Source organism: Triturus cristatus, chromosome 7 (genome assembly GCF_964204655.1).
Source record: "Triturus cristatus chromosome 7, aTriCri1.1, whole genome shotgun sequence".
NCBI lineage: Eukaryota > Metazoa > Chordata > Amphibia > Caudata > Salamandridae > Triturus > Triturus cristatus.
Genome location: NC_140590.1, coordinates 1,872,483,375 through 1,872,505,663, shown reverse-complemented (window position 1 = coordinate 1,872,505,663; position 22,289 = coordinate 1,872,483,375). Strand labels below are relative to the sequence as shown.

Below are 22,289 nucleotides of genomic sequence, written 5' to 3'. Positions count from 1 at the left end.
TTTACAGTTCAAGGATTTCAAGGAAAAGAGTTTAACTTCGGAATCAAATGATGGTAGTCCAATCCTCAAGACGATTTAGCCCCGTATTCAGGCTGTCAGTTTTAAGGATCCATTTCAACTCTTCTTTACTTAGAATTTTAGAAATGTCACCGCCCCTCGGTGGTAGCTTCACAGCAGTAATCACAGTCCAACGTAGTTGGTCCTCAGAGTGGTTCTTTTCAAGAAAATGTTCAACCAAGGGGGCAGTAAGGATTTTGCAGCGAATTCTGCTCCTGTGTTGTGAGATACGCAGGCGAATCTTTTGCGTGGTTTGACCGACATAAATTTTGTCACATGGACAAAAAATTGCGTAAATTACATTGTTAGAGTTACAGTTTGTAAACAATTTCAATTAGTTTCTAATGTCACCAAAAACAAATATTTTACATTCAATAGTAAATGGACATACAGCACAATTGCCACATTTAGCATGACCAGTTAATGGAGGAAGTGACCAGAGTTCATTCGAAGTGTTCATATTGGCAGTTACAGGGAGTGCTGCGCGGACCAAGTGGTCTTAATATTTTTGTTCTTCTTGAATGCAAACAAAGGTCGATCAAAACCGAGATTGCCTGCATTCAAGATAGGCCAATTTCGTAGAATAGTTTTACGTATGGCACTCGAGATTGTGGAAAATGTTGTGACACATACTAGTGGATTGGACTCCTGTTTGGTTTTTGGTTCTAAAAGAGTATCACGGGGGCAGTACCAGGCGCATTTCATAGGATTGCGCACTAGTCTGCGTGGGTAACCTCTTTTAAGCAGTTTTTGACAAAGTATTTTAGCTTCATAAAAGTAATCTATTTTTAGGAAGCAGTTTCTTCGAATTCTCAGGAATTGTGAAAATGGCAAAGAATCTCTAAGAGCACGAGGGTGGCTGCTATCATAGCTAAGTAAAGTATTGCGTTCAGTGGACTTTCGGAAGAGGCTAGTTATAAGATAGCCGTCCGTGTGTTTAATTGTAAAGTCAAGAAAGGGAATTGATTCTTTGTCGTGTGACATCGTAAAATTAAGTCCACCGCAGTTATTGTTAGCCAGTGGAGGAAAGGCGCAAGTAAGTTATCATCGCCCTGCCAAATTATGAATATATCGTCTATGTATCTTTTCCATTTATAGATACATGACGAAAAGGGGTTGTCTGTAGTGAGTATATGTCCCATTTCCAATGTGTCCATGTAGAGAATGGCCAAATTGGGTGCAAAAATTGCACCCATGGAAGTACCTTTGACCTGTTGAAAGAACTGCTGTTCAAAGGTGAAAAAGTTCCTGGTAAGGCATACTTCCAATAGTTGCAATATAAAGTTGGTCGGAACCGCATGGGGACGGGGTCTTTGGTTAAGAATGGTTTCAATGACAAGTAGCGAATCCCTTTGAGGTATATTCGTGTACAAGGATTCAACGTCCAAGGTACATAGGGTATTGGAATCAGGATCATAGGGAAGATTCTCTACCATATTTATCATTGCCATGCTGTCACGAATATAACCGTGGGTATTGGGAACAAAATCTTTAATAAAGTAGTTGACATAGTGGCCCAATGGCTCCAAAATTGAGCCACATCCAGACACAATTGGTCGACCTGGTGGTTTCTCAAGATTTTTATGAATCTTTGGAAGCGTATAGATTACAGGCAGCCTTGGGTTTTTTGTGTTTAGGAATTGGTATTCTAACTTGCTCAGGAAGCCCTGGTGTAAGCCTTCATCAGTAATCTGTTTAATCATAGTTTGTAGTTCTTTGGTAGGGTTAGTGAAAAGTTTACAGTAATGATCTGTATTTGCCAATTGCCGATTTATTTCGGCTTTATAGTCATTTTTCTCCTGTAAAACTATACCGCCACCCTTATCTGCCGGTTTGATTATCAGTTTAGTATTTTCACGTAATGATGATATTGCTGCCTTTTCGTCCCTGGTTATATTGTAGGGAATGTAGTGATGTGCGGCAGAAATATTCATTACTTCTTTTAGTACCAGTTTTTCAAATGTAATGATCTCACTGGGGATCAAATTAGCAGGTGGGGAAAATGTGGATGGGAGTCTAAGCGGGGTGTTAGATGCTTTAGGAGTAAAGGGATTCACTTGGAAGTAGCTCTGAAGTCTTAACTTCCGAAAGAACCTTAAGAGTTCCGTTTGCAGGTCTAAGAAGTTGGGGTAAGTGGTAGGGACAAATGACAACCCTTTGCTCAGTAGTGAGATCTCGTGACTAGATAGTACGTGTGCTGAGAGATTGAAAAGGGGAACTGTTAGAGTTTCATCAGTCATATTGGTTTGCAGTGTGGGGTTTACCACCGATAAAACTTCTGTCGCGTTTGGCGTTCTCCTGGAGGATTGTACCAACGAGAGCGTTGTCTCCCCCTGCCTCTCCTGGGTGGGTCTTGTTGATCTCGACCTAAAAAAAGAGGACTCGGGGTTCTGGTGATGTTACTTGTACCCTCTCCTGGATCTGAATTATCTGATGACTCTGCTGATGTGTCAGAGAACCCTACCAAATTCTGCCGTTTATTGAAACGGCCCCAGGGGCGAGAGTTCTGAGGGTTATTGTAAGCGCGATTAGTATAGAAATATTTATTAAGATAAGGGTACGCTCTCTCTTGGGTGAATGATTTTATATCCCTTTTGACTTTATTGGATTTCTTGTTCTGTTCCAGACGATGGAATTCTTCAGATGTTTTTTCAACTTTTCCAGAAGTTTTTTAGCTTCAGGAATTGTGTTGTTATCTTTAATGTTTTTCTCTGTCATTAATGATTTTAGTTAACTCTTTGAGTTCCTCAGAGGCAATGTCTATTCCGAGTACAAGCCAGTGCCTTGAGCAGGTGGTACCAATATAACTAAAATTATTGATATATTTAGGATTGTCAGTGAAGACACCAGGAATGTTCCTCACTATTAGCCCTTGTGGGATTGTGTTAGATTTGAGATACTCTGTTAACATACGTATCATTAATTCCAAACGGATGAATTTCTTTTTTAGTTTTTCTAGCTCTTCGGAGTAATCAGTCGTGCGACTACTTGTCTCATCTAAGCTAGAGAAGAGCGAGGGGCCTTCTAGGATTTTCTTTATGTAATCATCCGAGTAAAGTGGTGTGTTGTCAGACATGTCAAGGGTGTTAGAGTTAAGGGGTAAGGAGGGGGGTATGGAAAGGACAGAAGGGGAGGGACCCACTTGGAAAGGGGGTAATAGGACAAGGCCCTTGCAATCAGGCGATTGCGCTAATTATATTAAGTAACAACAAGAGCACCCAGAAAGGTCAGCTAGGGACCTTGGGAATTGGATAATTCTTAACAACAAAAGCCCCTAGTCATAGGAAGAATAAGGTTAGTGATAAATAAGGACCCAATCAGTACTTATTTTGAGGAAGACTTGTCCAGCCGGACAGAGGTCATGAATTTTACTAATATACAAAAATAACTAAAATTAAGAAGATTCATAAAGTGGGACACAAGCCTGCGTCCAGTACACACATTAGGTCAAGAAGACAAAGAGGTTCAGGCATAAAAACATAGTTTGCTTATAAGTATCAAGAATAATTGAGAAACAAACATTTTAAACAACAACACCCTTATGTGTCAAAATCACGGTTTTTCAACATATCGGGTATTTGTAAGTGTCGACGGCGTTTCGATCCTACTAAACAATTGCAAGGATCATCATCAGGACAAGGGACAGTAATGCCTATGCGATATAACCTGAATAACCTTAAGGAATCCTTGAACTGTAAAACATTCGACCCATCCACCATTCTGTCTCCATTATGTATTCATGTGTTCTCCTTTGGTCCCATGGGATACTGTCCCCCTTGGTTGAAATACGTGCTCACTACAACTTTATAATTTTTATTTCTTATCTTTCCCTTATACGCTGGCTAATCTCCTCTCAATCATCCCTGACCATCTCAAGATGGCCGCTTTGGTTTCTATTCTATTGCAGTCCCTTTACTCTTTCCTCTAATCAGCCGTAGCCCGTCCCACCACAACGCGGATTTAACACGCATGCTCCCAAGCACCCGTTAGCAGCCGCATTGTCGTAATCCTGCTCCCGCATCGCCGGCCTTGCAATATCGCAGTCACTCCGGTAAGTGCCCTTCCTGCTAACACACGCCCGCCCACCCTTCTCACCACCAGTACCTTCCTTGACTCTGCCTTCCTCCCTATCCGTAGGAACCTCATCCTAGGTCCGCGGTACACAGACCTACGAGTCCAGACGAAGAAAGTAATCTATCATCCTAGCCCCCTGGCTACGCCTTTCTTATTGTTTATTCCAAGTAAGTTTAATTTCCCCGCGGTTAGCACACTGGTTCCGTCCACCCTCTCACCTTCTCCACTAATTCTTACCCTCTCCCCTTACAGTTGAACGTCTCTGATTCAACCGCGGCTGCGGTAAGCCTTCGCTCGTTACTTGACCTTCCGCCTCACTTTGCCATCCGTCCCGTTCACCGTAGCGGTTCCGTAATTTGATTATCACGAGCACACACCTCACCCGGCATCGTAACCTATACAGCATGCACCTGAATGCCCACGCGTTAGCTGATCGGTTTTTGCACACTTGCCTGACAACTTTTTCTATTTTTCTGCTGTTTTTATTCTCCAATGCTATCGGATTCCAGCAATCTGCATTACTTCCACCTTAAATTGAGTGCCAATTTCACTCCTTATTGTTTCAATCTAGAGTTGTAATAATTCAATGTGTTGTGCTTATGTGTATCTTTCCTTCTGAGCATTATTATGAGCACACGTTACAAATGGTGCACTATGGTTTTCTGTGTTTCTCTTGTTGTCACCATTTCAGTCATGGCTCTCACGAGTCCATAATGATCTTAAATACCCTCTCCCTCTTCCTTCCTCTTCTCCTTAAGGTTATTCAGGTTATATCGCACAGGCATTACTGTCCCTTGTCCTGATGATGATCCTTGCAATTGTTTAGTAGGATCGAAACGCCGTCGACACTTACAAATACTTGATATGTTGAAAAAAACGTGATTTTGACACATAAGGGTGTTGTTGTTTAAAATGTTTCTCAATTATTCTTGATACTTATAAGCAAACTATGTTTTTATGCCTGAACCTCTTTGTCTTCTTGACCTAAAGTGTGTACTGGACGCAGGCTTGTGTCCCACTTTATGAATCTTCTTAATTTTAGTTATTTTTGTATATTAGTAAAATTCATGACCTCTGTCCGGCTGGACAAGTCTTCCTCAAAATAAGTACTGATTGGGTCCTTATTTATCACTAACCCTATTCTTCCTATGACTAGGGGCTTTTGTTGTTAAGAATTATCCAATTCCCAAGGTCCCTAGCTGACCTTTCTGGGTGCTCTTGTTGTTACTTAATATAAATATCATACCAAGGCTTTTAGCAGCTACACTAAATATTGATGAGGTTTCCTCCTTGTTTAGTAGTATCACTAGATCAATAGGGGACCTTTTCTCTATACCCATTCGACCGGATGGTGATCGGAGGGTGCCGCGCCCAAAGGGTAATTCGGGCTGGTACTCCGCCCCCTGTCGGAAAGCAAAGCGAGAATTAATTATGGCAGTGAAGAAAGAGGATGGAGGGTTAGTGGCGGTTGCGCGGAAGAAGTATAGATCAGCTCAACAGGTCGCTAAGAGAGACTGGGAGGATAAGTTCTGGAGTGACCTGAAATCCGCAAGTGCAGAGAAAAATCCCAGGGGTTTTTGGAATTTAATTAGAGCCAAACACAGGCCCATAGACTCGCTCATTACCTGTAACATTCCTGAGGAGTCCTGGTTTGAGCACTTTTCTTCCCTCTACACTGTGCACATGGAGGTTGAACTAGATTCTTTTTTTCCACCCATTTCTGGTTGTCACGACTCAGGGGTGGATGTCCCTTTTACAGCTAGGGAGGTTGAACACTCTATTAAATCCCTTGTCCCGTTGAAAGCTGCAGGGCCAGATGGTTTTCCTGGGGACCTGTTCCGCCTTAATCCGGGAGAGTGGGGGGTTCTTATTGCTTCCCTGCTTAATGCATCTAGGCAAGGAGCTTCACTCCCAGAGTCGTGGATGGGTGCAGAGGTCGTCCCGATCTTCAAGAAAGGGTTTCGGGATGACCCATCTAACTATCGCCCCATAAGCTTGATAGACTCGTCCCAAAAAGTGGCAGGGAACGTAATTCTGAGTAGGGTTCTCCAATGGGCAGAAGAGAACAAAATATTATCTGACTTCCAAGCAGGCTTCAGGGCTGGTACCGGGACCATCGAACAGTCATTTCGACTGTTGATGATTTATTGGAAGGTGGTAGTTATAGGCAAAGGCAGTCTGTATTTGGCATTTATTGATCTACGGACTGCCTTTGACCTAGTACCCCGGGAGCGCCTGTGGCGGGTCTTGGTAAAATTAGGCATGCCCTCGTAACTACTGTGTCTTATAATAAAACTTCATGAGAACAACTTTGCGCAGGTGAGGTGGGAAACCCAGGGACAAAGGACTGCTCGCATTAAAGTTAGCAGAGGTGTGCGCCAGGGGTGCGTCCTTGCTCCCACCCTCTTTTCACTCTATATAAATGGAGTTGTGGATCACCTCCTTAAAATTCCAGCTGATTCACCATCCTTGGCAGGGAGGAAGATCCCAACCCTATTATTTGCCGATGACACCCTGCTAATTTCCAAGACCCCGGCTGGCTTACAGAGCCTCTTGGATGGTTTTAATCAATTCTGCGAGTTAACAGGTTTAAAGATCAATACTGATAAAACCAAGTTCCTTGTTTTGAACCCCCCCAAAAAACTTGGACGGCCCCCAGTGCTTAACCTGGTTCCTTTGGAAAGGGTCAAGGAATTCGATTACTTGGGCATACGCCTCCTTGATACCATGAAGTGGGACAGTCACCTCCTTAAAATGATCTTAAGTCACAAAAGGGTGGTGGGGGCTCTTTTGAAGGAGCAGAAGGCATCCTCTATGAAACCTATCGCCCCGGTGCTCGACATTTATGCTGCCAGAGCAGTTAGCGCAGCACTTTATGGAGCAGAGCTATGGGGCGCCCAGAACATGAGCCAGTTGGTGTGCTCAGAGAATAACTTTCTGAGGAACTTGATGTCCCTTCCTAAGAGCACTCCCACTCTTCCCCTTTTGTTGGACATGGGGTGTCGTCCCATCCAGGACCAGGCTAGGCTGCGTCCTCTTTTACTGTGGGCTCGCCTGTGGAGGGTCCCGGAACTGGCCAGTTATGCCGAGGGGCTAAAGGAGATTTTAGGCTTGTCTGGATGGGCAAAAATAAGGTGGTTAAGGGACGTGAAAAGCTTGCTGACTGATCTTGGTCTTGAGGGGGCTTGGCATTCTCGGTCTGCCCCTCCCAAATCAGTCTTGAAGAAATTTTACTGTACTTGGGTAACAAGTAAAAGAAATACCGATTCTAGCCTGTGCCATGCCTCCAGGGATTTTTTGCTTGTAAAGGATGTGGCAGTTCGGGAACATTACTTGGACTTCATTGCAATTCCCAGGGACAGAGCTTTGTTTTTCAAGTTTAGAATTGGTGTGTTGCCGGTGAGATCATTGACCGCCCGGTGGAAACCCCCGGCCCAAACTACACCCTACTGTCCTTTTTGCCCTCTGAAGATAGAATCGATCCCCCATTTTCTGTTTGTATGCCCTGCCTACAAAGCGCCCCGCTCCAGGTGGCTAAAGCCACTGTGCAGGGAGCTGGGTACTCGACAATGCAGCATGGCCTTGCGAATTTTGAGCTCAGACACTCGGCCGCTGTATGTCTGTGGCTTAGCCAAATACTTAAGCTGGGCATGGCTTATTAGGACAAAATGGCTTTTACTAAATGTTTAATCATGGTCTGTGTGATCCGACCTTTTTTCGCTATTTATTGTCTATGTTTATACAGATTTTAATTAACTTTGTTGTGTTTTTATTGCTGTAAAACTTTTAAAGATATTTTTATATCGAAATAAAGCCACTTTGACTTGACTTGACTTGAGTCTGCTGAGTCTGGCCCCGCCGAGTCTGCTGAGTCTCGCCCCGCCGAGCCTGCTGAGTCTCGCCCTACTGAGTCTTACCCCGCCGAGCCTGCTGAGTCTGGCCCCGCCGAGCCTGCTGAGTCTGGCCCCGCCGAGCCTGCTGAGTCTGGCCCCGCCGAGCCTGCTGAGTCTGGCCCCGCCGAGCCTGCTGAGTCTGGCCCCGCCGAGCCTGCTGAGTCTGGCCCCGCCGAGCCTGCTGAGTCTGGCCCCGCCGAGCCTGCTGAGTCTGGCCCCGCCGAGCCTGCTGAGTCTGGCCCCGCCGAGCCTGCTGAGTCTGGCCCCGCTAAGTCTTCCAAGTCTCGCCCCGCCGAGTCTCCCCCCGCTGATACCTAAACTGGCATATAATCTACACCATTTACAATAAATTCTAAACCAGACTACTAGGCTGAGCCTCAACAAAAACAAGGTAAGACTTTGATGCCTGCCTTAAAAATCATCAAGTGAAAGGTCAGGAACAGATTAAAAATGCTGGAAGCTCTGACCGCCACCAAGTCTAGTAAGTCTCATTTCATAAGGATAATAACAAAAGGAGCGGTACCAAGTCAGTCTGGTCATGCAACAGAGTATTGCTGTGTCTGTTTGCAAACAAGAATTTGTGGGTTTGATTATAGTTGAAAGGTGTGGTATTCCCAGCACACGCCTGCCGTGCGCCGTGCGGAGCATGACAACCAGATCAGTATTCTCTTCCAGGCCCCTGGGGATGTTCCAATGTGATACAATGTGATACACACTCATCCGAGGGTCGCACAGACTTCTCACTGTGAGTTTATGATCATAGGTGTGGGAGGTGGTGTCTCCAGCACACACCTGCACTGCGCAGAGGGTAATATATTAACCTGGAGGTGACTCCACAGAGGAGTCTACGCATGCTTACTGCAGGCTCCGGAGCCGCTCTATTGCATATCATGTTAGCATTTGCCCCGTTCTGTATATATCCCTTTCTACTCTCTGCTTTGTTTAACTTCCATGTCTGACAGTGAATAAAAGCTTTACAACCTGCATTTCCTTCCTGAAACCCTCAATTTAATTCTCGTTGTGTTGTCTGTATTTATCTGGTAGGACATTATGTTCCTGGTGATGGTCTGACGACTGAGGAAGAGTCTGAGTTTGGTTTAATGGATTCTCATGATGTGGAAGAAGATGAAGGAAGTGCTGGCCCCTGGTTTGGTAAGGCTCGCACTCTAAGGTTTCTTATGCTGCCCCTGGTTTGGTAGGGCTCGCACTGTAAGGTTTCTCATGTCCCCTTGTTCGGTAAGGCTCGCACTCTGCCCCTGGTTCGGTAAGCCTCGCACTCTAAGGTTTCTCATGCTGCCCCTGGTTCGGTAAGCACTCATGCTGCCCCTGGTTTGGTAAGGCTCGCACTCTAAGGTTTCTCATGTCCCCTGGTTCGGTAAGGCTCGCACTCTAAGATTTCTCATGTAAATTCATCACCAGAGCTGCATCTGTGCTTCGCAAATAGATCACGTTAAGACACTGCCTGCTCTTTCATTTGTGCGTTCCAGATGCAGACCATAACCTTCATCACACATTGGAAATGTTCTTTGAACCTTTCTACTAAAACGGCAGCATGTCCCACACTACGTAGTTTTATGACATGCGATCACACATCAGTGTGAAAAAGACGAGTCCCTCACAGAAGATGAAACGTATTTGCTGGAAATCACCCTCTGCATCGATCTTTTCCTGGAGGTTCCTTGTTCCCATTGTGTGCACTCCTTGTATCCCCATTGCCGGTGCTTGTGCCTTGGGAGCATGGAGAAGCTCGCTTTCTCAAATCCCTTTTCTCCACTGGCAACATGGAGTCTGGCATGCAGCAGTGGACCTGACTGCGGACTCGGTCTCTGGGGTGGTCAAGGAGGATTACAGGTCACCCAGTGCACAACCAGCATTGCCTCCCTTTGACTCTCTTATTCTAAGAGACAGTGGTCCCTGGGACAATGAGGTGCTATATTTGTGCCAGTATCCAGCCCGATAAAGCCAATTTTAATATGCAAAATAATTGAGATTTAGAACAAAAAATTGTGAGTCAAGTAACAGTGGGAGACAAGCCTGTATCCATAGACCCACGTAGAACAGACAAACAAAGAAAAAAGAGCTCAGGCAATTTGTGGTTGTTTCTATAAAGTCATAAATACATTGTGAAACAACAAATATGAGGAAGTAACCTTAACACAATATTTAGATACGAGAATCAATGTGTATAAGGTTGACTATTGTGCCGACGGCGTTTCGATCCTTATCTGTGAGATATTGGATCATCATCAGGACTATTGAATAAAGTGCCTGAAAAACATTTGCCTGCAGTGGGACCAGGATGGCAGGTGAGGCGTTTTGACCCTAGGAGATCGGATTTGTCTATGGAGAAAATAACATGACGCTGTTAGCAGGTAGGGCTGGACTCGCGGCATGATGAACAGATTATGGCAGCCTAGATGAGGGAGCGGATGCTCGTGATACTCGCAAGATTGTAGATTTCGGGTCGGCAGTGAATCGGCCTCAAATGCAGCTCATCGAGGAGTGGGGGTGATCCTTTGACTCTCTGGCTGTTCAGACCTCCTTTCGGGTAGTTACAGCCAGTTGGACTAGAATGTTTTTGCTTTTGCATGATTCTCTTCCTTGTGGGCTCCTCGGCTCACGCCTTCAGTCAGCTGGGATTTGGTATTTGTTCTCGATGTTAGCACTGCTCCCCTAGGCACAGTCCAGCAGCTCTTCCTACAGATCAGAGCACAACTGTGAGATGGCTGTAGTCCCCGCTTTGGTTCGAGTAATAGCAACAAGTAGTCCTGAGACAGTGTCTCTGAGCTGGGCTGCAGGATTCCATTCGAACCAAAGCGCCTACAAAGTACTGTATCTGAGGGGCCCGTTCTTATCCAGTTCTGATGGCATTGGCAGGAAGTTGGGGCCAATGAGAAGAGGTCTACCTTCAGGATAGCAGGTCTGGCATTGGCAGGAAATCCGCTCAATGAGAAGAGGTCTACCTTCAAGACAGTAGGTCTGGCATTGGCAGGAAGTCGGGCCAATGAGTAGAGGTCTACCTTCAGGACAGCAGGTATGGCATTGGCAGGAAGTCGGGCCGTGAGAAGAGGTTTACCTTCAAGACAGCAGGTCTGGCATTGGCAGGAAGTCGGGGCCAATGAGAAGAGGTCTACCTTCAAGACAGCAGGTCTGGGATTGGCAGGAAGTCTGGGCCAATGAGAAGAGGTCTACCTTCAAAATAGCAGGTCTGGCATTGGCAGGAAGTCGGTGCCAATGAGATGGGGGTCTACATTCAAGACAGCAGGTCTGGCAGAGGCTACCACCCTTTTTATATTTTATAATTCCTCTTTTATCGCAGTTTTTGCAAAACTTTATTTTGAAGGTGATGTTGAGCCCTCGCAAATATGGGGAAAAAAAGCATTGGCTCAAAGCAAAATATTTTGGGGAAAAAAGCACATACTGCCTTAGTAGTCTCTGGCACAGACAGAACTACTTTGTTGTGAATGTGCAGCTTTGCGAGCATGCAGAATGGCGTGAAGACTCACCGTGAAGTTCGCCAGTGGCTGAAGTGAGCTGACCCATTGCCCCTTGTTGTACGCTGCAGCGGGTAAAAAAATTCATGTGAATGACACAACAGTTGACCAATAAATGAAGAGGTCTGGCTGAAAGCCTTTAAAGTGAATAAAATATTATATAATTTCAGCAAAATCAAAGTTCTTAGCTAAAGCTAGACCTGAAAATCATGACTTCTACCAATCAGGTGCCCGGCACATCTCCATGGACATTCCTGCAAAGGCCCCAACAGGGAGAAATGATGTTTATTCAAGGAGAAATTAGCCAGACCCTTGAAGAGATATGTCCTATTTCCAAAAAGGTCTCACACATTTCAGCACAAAGGACGAGGCCCCAAATGACCCCAGAGATCTAGGTTTGGCCCTGCACAGCTCAGACAGGTTGCAAACAGATCATACAAGGTAGTGAGGCTGGTTTTGTTCACTGTTTTTTCATGCAAGGCACTAGGCCGGACATGCATACCTGCAGGTACCAAACAAAGAAGAAGAGTCTAAAGGGCTCCTACGGCACAGAGCTAGGTGTGCTCCAAAAACAGGATAGGCTTAACTATGTGTCCAGAACTGCAGTCTTCCGCAACATGCTCTACAGCTTCACGGGTGACACCACCCATGTGCTTTCTTTAATGAAGGATTATTAAGGAGCTTGACAGATGAGAAACTCAGTGCTCTAGCAGGGACATACCAAGAGCCTGCAGCCTGCTGTGTCTGTCGCTGGGTGATTTGGCCTCGGTCAGGGTCGCGCTGGGACGCCCCGTTGCTGGGGCAGCCATGCGCGTTACAAATTGAACTAATAATAATAATAATAATAAGTACGGTGTAGCATAAAGACTGTACCAAGATCATCGGTGCCTTAAATCAAATACCTACTCTGAAAATAATGTATTTTTGCATGAGAAGCCAGTGGAGTGCACAAAGTGGCTAGAAACGTGGACATGTTGTGGAAGATTAAGTAAAGGACGTGCTGACCACTTGGAGACATGAACTAAAAAAGTTACTAGCCGAAGATATAGAGTCTCGGTATGGTAGAGTTGAAAACCGACAAATGCTAAGTTATTTAGCAGCTGGGAGCAAGAATTTAGGTCATAACTATCTCAGTCTGAGGAGAAAATGATAATGTGCTGTCCATTATAACTCCCAAATTACAAACTGTATGAAAAGGGCAGAGACGTTACCATAACTTGGCACACCGCAAGTTGGTTCTCAACAAGATGGCAGTCTACCTAAAGTCAGCACCTTGGTTTTGGCTGACTTCAACTTTAGACAATTGGTGGACATTCAGTCGGCAACAGCTACAAGTCCATTCACAAAATAAGCTTTCACAGAATTCCAGTCCTGCCTAATCTGTAAAATTTTGAGCAACCTCTCTGTAACCCCTACAGGACAGCTGAGGCTCCATTAGTCAGTCTGAGAGAAGATCTCTGTGGAACACTGCGCATTAATACTTTGGATGAGGATCCGAACAGTGGTGCATCTCTGGCTTGACTTCTGCCAGTCAGTAAGTCGTATAAACATTCTAAGGGTTGGTCACTTGCAATGATTTCCGCCTACCTTTTCAACAGCAAAGGCTGAGAACTGTACCCAAGTTAGCGGACAGGTCAAAAAGAGTGAGGGCTACAACTCTGCCTTGGTCCAAAATATGGTGTGATTCATTTTGTATTGTTAGAAGCGCGCCTTCGGTGCCGTTATACAACCGGAAACATGTTTGGAAAGGATTAAATGAAGGTAAGTAAAAACAAAATCAGATAGCTGATTAATGATCATTTTCTCAGCTACTTTTCACAGAAGGGATATTGGGTGGCAGCTGTTGGGAGTCAGAGAATCTAATGGCGATTCTGAGGGCAAACACCCTGACTTCAACGAAGGAGTAAACGGAGAGCACAAGCTAGACCCAATAAAGATGCTAACGTGTAGTATTCTGGCTCAGGAAGCGTCTTGGGGAGATCCTGGTTTTAATGGACTAGAACAGTTGTAAGTCGGGTCTGTGGTGACCGCATTGAATTAGAAAAGACATTGTGCTGGATCAGAAGAACCGGCTGATGACATTTGTGCATCCTTAGGAGGTGTTATGAAGGATTGATAAATTAATTGAATTTTGTCCAACAAGTAAGTAGGCAAGGAGTCACGTAATACTTCTGAAGAAGAAGCACTGTGAAAAATGACTGGCAGTGGTAAACGCCTGAACTATTTTAAAGACTTCATGAGGGGCATTATTACTAGAACCAATGAGGAACGAAAATAACTTGTGAGGGGCTTACCTAAGTTGCGCTCAGTAGATTTTTATATTTTAATAATTTTTATTGAGTTTTAAATAAAGGTATGAACATAAGTAAACATAACATTGAGCAGCATACCGAGATCTCAAGGCAGTGATACATGTCTCATCAAGTGAACGGAAAGATCTTTCAGAAATCACATATGGGCAAATTATTCTAAGTGAGAAGTAGCTGGTACAAATTTGTCGCCTCGTTGCACCCAAGTGTTAAGTGTATCCCATTCTCGATCTTCTCGCATTGGGGTGGGTCCCGCATCTAAGCCCCTATAGGAGCGCCATCCCATCCACATCTTCTCATTTATACGGGCAGCCCCTTCCTTGATATATCGGCTTCTCATTTATCATACACCAGTCTAAGTCCCGCTCCCAACCCCTCACCGCTGGCGTCACAGCTGCTCCCCACAGGTGTGCAGTATTCCACTTGGCTGCTGAAAGGCCCAGTGAGACCCAGATCCTGGTGTATTTTGGTGGCGGCTCCTCTCCCAGATATGCAACTGGCCTCTCTTCGCTGTTTGGGGGGGGGGGGGGGTCTGTAATAACTTCCTCCATGATTCGCTGGTGTTTGATCAAGGCTTGAATCGCTGGGCATGCCTTCTCCCAGATATGTGAAATCCATTTCTTCGCTGTTTTTTTTTTTTGGGGGGGGGGGGTCTGTATTAACTTTCTCCATGATTCGCTGGTGTTCGATCAAGGCTTGAATCGCTGGGCATGCCTTCTCCCAGATATGTGAAATCCATTTCTTCGCTGATTTTTTTTTGGGGGGGGGGGGGGGGGTGGGGGGGGTGCTGTAATAACTTTCTCCATGATTCTCTGTAGTTTGATCCAAAAGGCTTGAATCGCTGGGCATGCCCATATCGTGTGGAAGAAGGTTCCTTCACTCCCAGAGCCCCTAAGACCGAGGTCTGTTGGGGCACGTCCTATGAGTCTGAGTGTTGTGCGTGATTAGTAAGAGCAGTGTAGTATGCGCAGAAAAATCAGTCAGTACCCAGTGTGTATAGCTACCTCGTGGAAGGTCCCCAATGCCTCCTCTCATTCTCCGTCATCACAGTCCCTAATATCTCCCTCCCATTTGGACCTCAACGCGGTCAGAATAATGGGAGAGTTATTCCGTAGCCTTTTATAGATCAGGGAGACGGTCTTTTTATTTAATGGCTCAGTTGGGATTCTATCCTCTACGGGGGAGAAATCCGAGAGGGGCGTCCCCCCAGAGATATGTGTCCCATGGGCATGTTTGAGCTGGCGGTATCTATATACTTCAGTCGCGGTCAGTTCATGCTGGATCTGTAGCTCCTCCTAAGTAAGCATATTGCCCTCCCTCCATACATCCCCCAACGAGGATGTCCCTATTAGGTTTCATGCTTTGAAGCCCCGGAGGTCACTCACCTGGGAGAGGTCACTATGCCATAATGGGGTCATGTCAGTGAGCTTCCTCCTCCAACCCAAAAAGGACGTAGCTGTTCTCCATATTTGAGCTACTGGTTGCGTTTGGGGAAATATGTTTTTGGCCTTAGGTGAGTTAGAGTATGGCCTGATATCCCCCAGGCCCCATAGAGAGCCGTTCCAGCGGAAAGGTCGGGTCATTCCAGGGAGCATACACTCAATCGTTTGCTATCGCTAGATGCGCTGCCCAGTAGTGCTTCTTTAGGCCTGGGAGGCCTATGCCTCCGTCGTATACTCCACACATCAGCTTGGAGAGGGCAATGCGTGGTGAGGCTGCGTTCCACAACAATGAGCGGAGAAGGGATTCAATGGTCTGGAAGATTTTATCCGGGACATGATATGGGGTGATTTGCAAAATATAGAGCATTCGGGGTAATTTCATCATTGTAAACATCGCCTCTCGCCCCAGTAATGGGAACGGCAAAGTTTTCCAATTTTGTACGCCTGCCGCAAAACGTTCAAGGAGGGGGGCTAAATTCAGACGGTAGAATAGGGTGGGATCCATGAGTGAATGCCTAGGTATTTGAAATCCTCAGTTGATAGAGGGAGGTCGACACTTCTGGGCAGCGTGGGCATAGGGCCTGTCATTAGGTGCATGAGGGATTTGTCCCAGTTTACCGTGTAACCAGAGTATTGCCTAAGAAATGCGCAGAATATGTGTGAGGTGGGTAATCATTGCGGGGGGGCTGAACACATAAAAAAGGATAGCATCCGCTCATAGAGATATGAGTCCTTCCCATGGTTCCCCCCATGTAACGACCCGTACGATCGTCCGTGTGATGAGGAATCGGGCCAGGGACCAGCCAAGAGCCTGGGTATCGAGCACGCCTGCGCTGCTAATCACTATCCATGTGCCGACGTGTTTGTCTTAACTGTTCTAGGTTCTTCAGAGTCTTTATGAGTTGAGGACCATTTGAGGAAAATTAAATAATAAACCTTTTCTGACACAATGTATCTAGGAAGTAACAAAATCTTGATACGTTTTGCTGATGATATATTTTGGTTTCGTTTTATTTTTGACAGGATCGGCATATGTTACGCCTGATGCTTCATTGAACATTAAACGAGAGGGCGGGCCGCGCTCCCTGGATGCCCTGCCCTCTGAGGTGAAGGGACTCGCCTCTGCAGGTGAGTACATTGGGCCTCCAGGGGAGATTGGGCGTGGCTGCAGATGTGGCTCTACAGATGCTCAGTGGACTGATGCGTCCAGTGTAGGGGCATATGTTCCACCTCATGGTCACAGGTTCAAATCCCTGCAGGGCCACTCAGCACTTTATGCTTCTGGGTCGATAAAATGAGTACGATTGAGTTGGGTAACAAGATTCCCTGAATGGCGCTGTGCTCAGGAGTGTGCTGCGTCCGTGTTTTATTACAAATTGCCTTCATTTCTGTGTCGCATAGACTTGCATTACATGCATCACTTGGGGACGGGTGGTGTGTAATTTGGTATATTCCATATTCTTTGTTCGTCCCACCAGTCAGTGGTAATGAAGCTTTGCTGATGGCGGTACTTGGAGCTTGTGAACTTCACTACTAGTCTCCCCCTTGGTAATTAGCCCTTATAAACTTATGACAGCCTTGGAGGTGAACCACCCGAGGGGTGCACTTACTGCAGGTAGATCTTCGCTGGTTCGCAGACTTCCCTGCTGGCTCAAGGATCCGACTGCTCCATGGAGGATGAATGAGCCTCGTAGGAGTGAGATCTGACAGGACCTCAGTGGCAGAAGGCTTCAAAGGTGCTGGTTCTGATCTTAATTTTATACACTTAGCAGCCCCCGTAGCGGGTAGTGTGGAGCCTTTAGGGCGCAAGCTGGACGAGTGCCCCCCTACTCCCGATGCGTGCCTGGCCTGGGCACTGCAGTGCCTACATGACCTTGTTTTACTCCGTTTGATAAGCGCTTCACATCGGCATGTTATTCATGGGAGCAGTGACATGGGTTAAAGAAGCTCCTTTCACTGTGATGGAGGCAGACACAAAGTACAGCGCCTGACATGCAGTGAGTGTTTAAGCGCCAAAGCGCTTTGGATGTCGGGTGTGTCGTGGTATGGCTTCGGGATGTGAAGTAGGTGCGTGTCGCACACTCATAACACCGCCCACAGACACTGCTCCACACTCCAAGAGATGCAATGACGGAGGGAGTTCTTTATTAAGTATATTTCAATCTGTGAAGAGGTTGAAGTGACGCGAGAGGACAGGTTGTTCACATGTGCACAGCCAGATGTAGTAAGCCAGAGCACATCACATGCTGTACAAAACCTGGGGACGTATTACACATACGCCCCGGGGGCACTTTGGTACTACAGACGGGGCAGCAGAATCTTGTACATCCTCTTCTGTAATACCAATAGCGCTGGTGCTTTATCTTCAGGGGGCGTCCCTCATTTGCATGGGGGCGTGCCCCATGCAAATGAAGGAATTCCTTTGCACTTGCTCCGTATTATAGATGCAGGCAAAGAAGCTCTCAGGAGGCGCACTGTCAGTGCGCCCTCTGATGGCAGCCCTCTGGAGGGAGGAAAGGGGGTCACTCACTGCACCCCCCTGTAAGGAGATCTCTAATACCCGCCTAAATGTGCAGGTGGATGCCGCCTGCACTGTGAAAACATGGAGCAGTTTTGCTTTTAACTTGAATACGCATGAGTTCAAAACTGCTGTGGGGGCAGCACATTCTATGTAATTAGGTGCACTTTCCCTGTTTGTGCCGGCGCACTTGTTTCAAGGTATGCCTTGCGCAGACAGGACCCCTGGAGCCTCTTTGTCTCCTACATCGTGTGCGGCCAAGACTGCTTCAAAGTATTTCAGAGAAAACAATGGAAGAAAACCAAAAATGTAGATGTCCTTGTGTCGGCCCTGAAACCGTTGGCATATTGCGTCATTTTCATGCATTACATGACAGGTTTATTAGGAGCTAAGTTATTACGCACACTGATGTGCACACTAATACACAAAGGAATACTCGCACTGATGGGGCACACTAATAGACAAAGAAATACTCGCACTGATACTCGCACTGATACACACACTAATAGTCAAAGTAATACTAGCACTAACACCTATAAGGTCCAGGGAGAATATGGATGAACTGCGGGGAAATTATGTAGTTGCTTTTGGGCGTAAAACCTCACTAACAGACCGCCGGGTAAAGGGTGCCCGAGTAAAAGGTGCCCAGAGTGGAGGAGCGCACTCGGATCTTGAGTGGAAGAAGAAAGGCATACATTGTGAAAGCAGATCCCAGAAGGAAATCTGTGATTTTTTTAGCAGAAGTAAAGCAAAGGTGGGCTGGTCGCTTTACAAGCAAGGACGAGACTGGGTAGCTCTAAGCCGTGCGCTTTTAGTAAGAAATGCCCTGTTGTAAGTCAGAATTGTGTATGGCACTGAATGGGTATGTAGGAAAGGAAAGACAGAGTTCGGGTAAAGCTTGTTACAGATGCAGGACTCTGCGAGTGGCTTAGAAGAGAGCAATGTAAATGAGGGGGTGGGCTAAGTGTAGAAGTAGTGGTATTGGGTGTTAGTGGGTTGATGAGGAAGAAACCGTTGTGTGAAATGACAATTAGCAGCATTGAAATTAATATTGTGGTGACCTCAGGGCACACATTGTATACCATAGTGAACCAAGGTGTCTGCGAGGATAAGTGTGTGAGAAAGCTGGGAGTGGGATTGGAACTGGCTGAGCTAAAACTGGAGGGTTTTACTGGAGAGACGACCGATGGGGAGCTATACCGAATGATGAAGGGGTGGACGAGGAGCTGTACCAAGGGGTGGACAGGGAGCTGTACCGAGCGGTGAAGGGGCTTACGGGGAGCAGTACCGAGCAATGGATGGGTGGACGGGGAGCTGTACCGAGGGGTGAAGGGGTGGACGGGGAGCTGTACCGAGGGGTGAAGGGGTGGACGGGGAGCTGTACCGAGGGGTGAAGGGGTGGACGGGGAGCTGTACCGAGCAGTGAAGGGGTGGATGGGGAGCTGTACCGAGTGGTGAAGGGGTGGACGGGGAGCTATACCGAGCGGTGCAGGGGCAGAAAGGGAGCTGTACTGAGCGGTGAAGGGGTGGACTGCGAGCTGTACTGAGTGGTGAAGGGGTAGACTGTAAGCTGTATCAAGCGGTGAAGGGGTGGACGGGGAGCTGTACCGAGCGGTGCAGGGTCGGAAGGGGATCTGTATTGAGTGGCGAAGGGGTGGACGGCGAGCTGTACTGAGTGGTGAAGGGGTGGACGGGGAGCTGTACCGAGCGGTGCAGGGGCGGAAGGGGAGCTGTATTGAGTGGCGAAGGGGTGGACGGCGAGCTGTACTGAGTGGTGAAGGGGTGGACGGGGAGCTGTACCGAGCGGTGAAGGGTCAGTAGGGGAGCTGTACTGAGCGGTGAAGGGGTAGGCAGTGAGCTGTACTGAGCGGTGAAGGGGTGGACGGGAACCTGTACCGAGCGGTGCAGGAAAGGATGGGGAGGAGTACCAAGTGGTGAAGGAGTGGATGGGGAGCTGTACCGAGTGGTGCAGGGGTGGACAGGGATCTGTACCGAGCAGTGAAGGGGTGCTTGTTAGATCAGGGTGCTCTTGGCAGGATGTTAGATCTTGTTAGTCCTGAACCTGTGGTTGTGGGAGATGGGATTAGAGCCCTGAGCAGAAACTGAAGAAAAATTCTCCTGTTCTCTTTTCTGGCCAGACTGGTAAGTTGTCAGGATTCGTTCACTGAGTAGTTTTAAACAGTAATGCTTAAGTGTGCCACATGATGTGAGAAACGTACCCGTGTCTGTGCGGGAAAGAGTTACATAAGAATTGCATAAACTGCAATCAGCAGGAATCGTAGAACTGGTAAAATTGAATCCCACAGGGTTTAACCTCTGTAAACGAGTATGTATGATTCTGTCTCAGCCTGAGAGATCTGAATTGGGATATTGTGGATAAGTATCCTTTATCAAAAGTCGGCGAATTGTTTTCAATAACGACTAGCATTAAATGATTTTTCACTATTGGTTTAACTACAAAGTACCACCAAATGTAAACCAGTTAATGCCATCTTGTTTTCTCAATGCATTTTCCATTGAAACTTTAGACAAGGCTACAGGTCAAACTGCTGAACGGAATTATGCCAAATTTGGCAAGGCAAAACGTCTTGGTCCAGAAAGCACGCTTTCGTTTAAATGGTGTAAATCCGTTCAGTAGCATTTGAGAAATATCAAATTTTACAGATATCGATATTTGGGAATTCTGACATCTGATTGCCTGAGGGGTTACGAGCACAAGCTTGCAGCTCATTGGCTGTGAACGGTTGAAACTAGGAAGTGTTGGCAGCCATTTTGTGATTCAGTCCGTCAGCTTGCATCTCTCCGTCTACAAGCCATCGGGTCTGTAGTTCTACCTCTGCGAGGCAACACTGAAAATGTACCGCAACTCTGTCTCCGCGAGATACCCCTTTCACGGTCCCTCTCCCCACATTACCAGCTTGCAGTTATGCTTTTAAAAGTCAGTCCGTCGGCTCGCAGCTCTGGGTCTGTGAGCTGTCAGACATTTTGTGCCTCAGTGCACCAGCTCGCATCTCTCCCTCTACAAGCCATCGGGTCCGTAGCTCTACTTCTGCGAGGCAACACTGAAAATATACCGCAGCTCTGTCTGTGCGAGATACCCTTTTCACAGTCCCTCTCCCCACATCACAGGCTCGTGGCTCGCTCCCCACATCACCGGCTCGCGGCTATGCCTTTAGAAGCCAGTGCGTCGGCTCGCAGCTCTGCTCTGCGAGCCGTCGGGCCTGCAGCTCTACCTCTGCGAGCAACCGTGTTAGCTTGTAGGTGTCTGTGCTAGCAGGCCCGTCGGCCCACTACTCTCCCTCTGCGAGTCAGCCCGTCTGGTCGCAGCTCAGGCTCGCAACAGTTCGTCTGCGATACAGCCCGTTTGCTTGTAGCTGTGTCTCTGCTAGCAGGCCTGTTGGCCCGTTGGTCTCCCTGTGCGAGTGAGGCCACAGGTCTTCCTCTGTGAGCCAGTACGCTACTGTGCTTTTGCGAGCTGACGGCCCATAGCTCTCCCTCTGCGAGCGGAGCCCACGGGCTGCAGCTCTTCCTCTGCGAGTCTGCACGACGGGCCATAGGTCTCCCTCTGCTAGTCTGACCACAGCTGTCACTCTGCGAGCCGATATTGGGAATACAAGGCGGCTCTAAAAAGAGCCCTTGTGTTTATTAGTTGGAGCTACATGTAAGTGCGGATGCACAGCTTCAGGTTATTCAGAAAAACTTGGTTTCCCTCATCTGTGAAGTGTACTCCATCACTTCTGTAGATATCAGCCATATCAAAATGTATATATATTATCTACTGGCGGTCGCCAGTAGATAGTTATAGTTAGGACCACGTTTCCATAGGAAAAGCATTTTTTCATGTGCTTATAACTTTGGTGTCGTTTGACGAATCTTTACGAAATTTTCCAAAAAGTTTCTCTTTTTTGATCAGCTCCTATCTTTAAAGTTTGGGAGTGATTGGTCAAGGGGGGGGGCTGAGAAAAAAGGGGGGTCTCAAAACGTGTTTTGTCAATGCATTTTCCATAGGAAACTTTAGACAAGGCTACAGGTCAAACTGCTGAACGGAATTACGCCAAATTTGGCAGGGAGAAAGGCCTTGGTCCAGAAACCACGCTTTTGTTGAAATGGTGTAAATCCGTTCAGTAGTTTTTGAGATATTAAAGGAAATAAATATATATATGTATCTGGGCGGAGCCTAAGTCCCGAGCACGAGCTTGCCTCTGATTGGCTGCTAACTCTTCAAACCAGGAAGTGTCCTCTGATTGGCTGCTAACACTTCAAACCAGGAAGTGTTAGCAGCCATCTTGTGCCTCGCATCGAGTGAAAATATAAAACAAAGGTGCCGGGGGCAATTTAATATACCGGAGCTCTGTCTGTGCGAGATACCCCTTTCACGCTCCCTCTGCCCACATCACCAGCTCGCAGCTATGCCTTTAGAAGGCATTCCGTCGGCTCGCAGCTCTCTACGTTTGCGAGCTAGTACGCTGCTGTGCCTCTTTGCGAGCGGACGTGCCACATTT

General features: G+C 46.9%; 1 protein-coding gene across 2 annotated transcripts in view; it reads left to right on the top strand.

Moving 5' to 3' along the window:
• The window catches only part of LOC146813557 (uncharacterized), a 98,357-nt gene that overhangs the window by 28,828 nt on the left and 47,240 nt on the right, over positions 1-22,289 (top strand). For both annotated transcript variants that reach the window (XM_085620336.1, XM_085620337.1), the window contains exons 4-5: positions 9,069-9,176; positions 16,293-16,397. In XM_085620336.1, the coding sequence (XP_085476462.1) occupies positions 9,069-9,176; positions 16,293-16,397 (213 nt within the window). The remainder of the gene's footprint in view (positions 1-9,068; positions 9,177-16,292; positions 16,398-22,289) is intronic.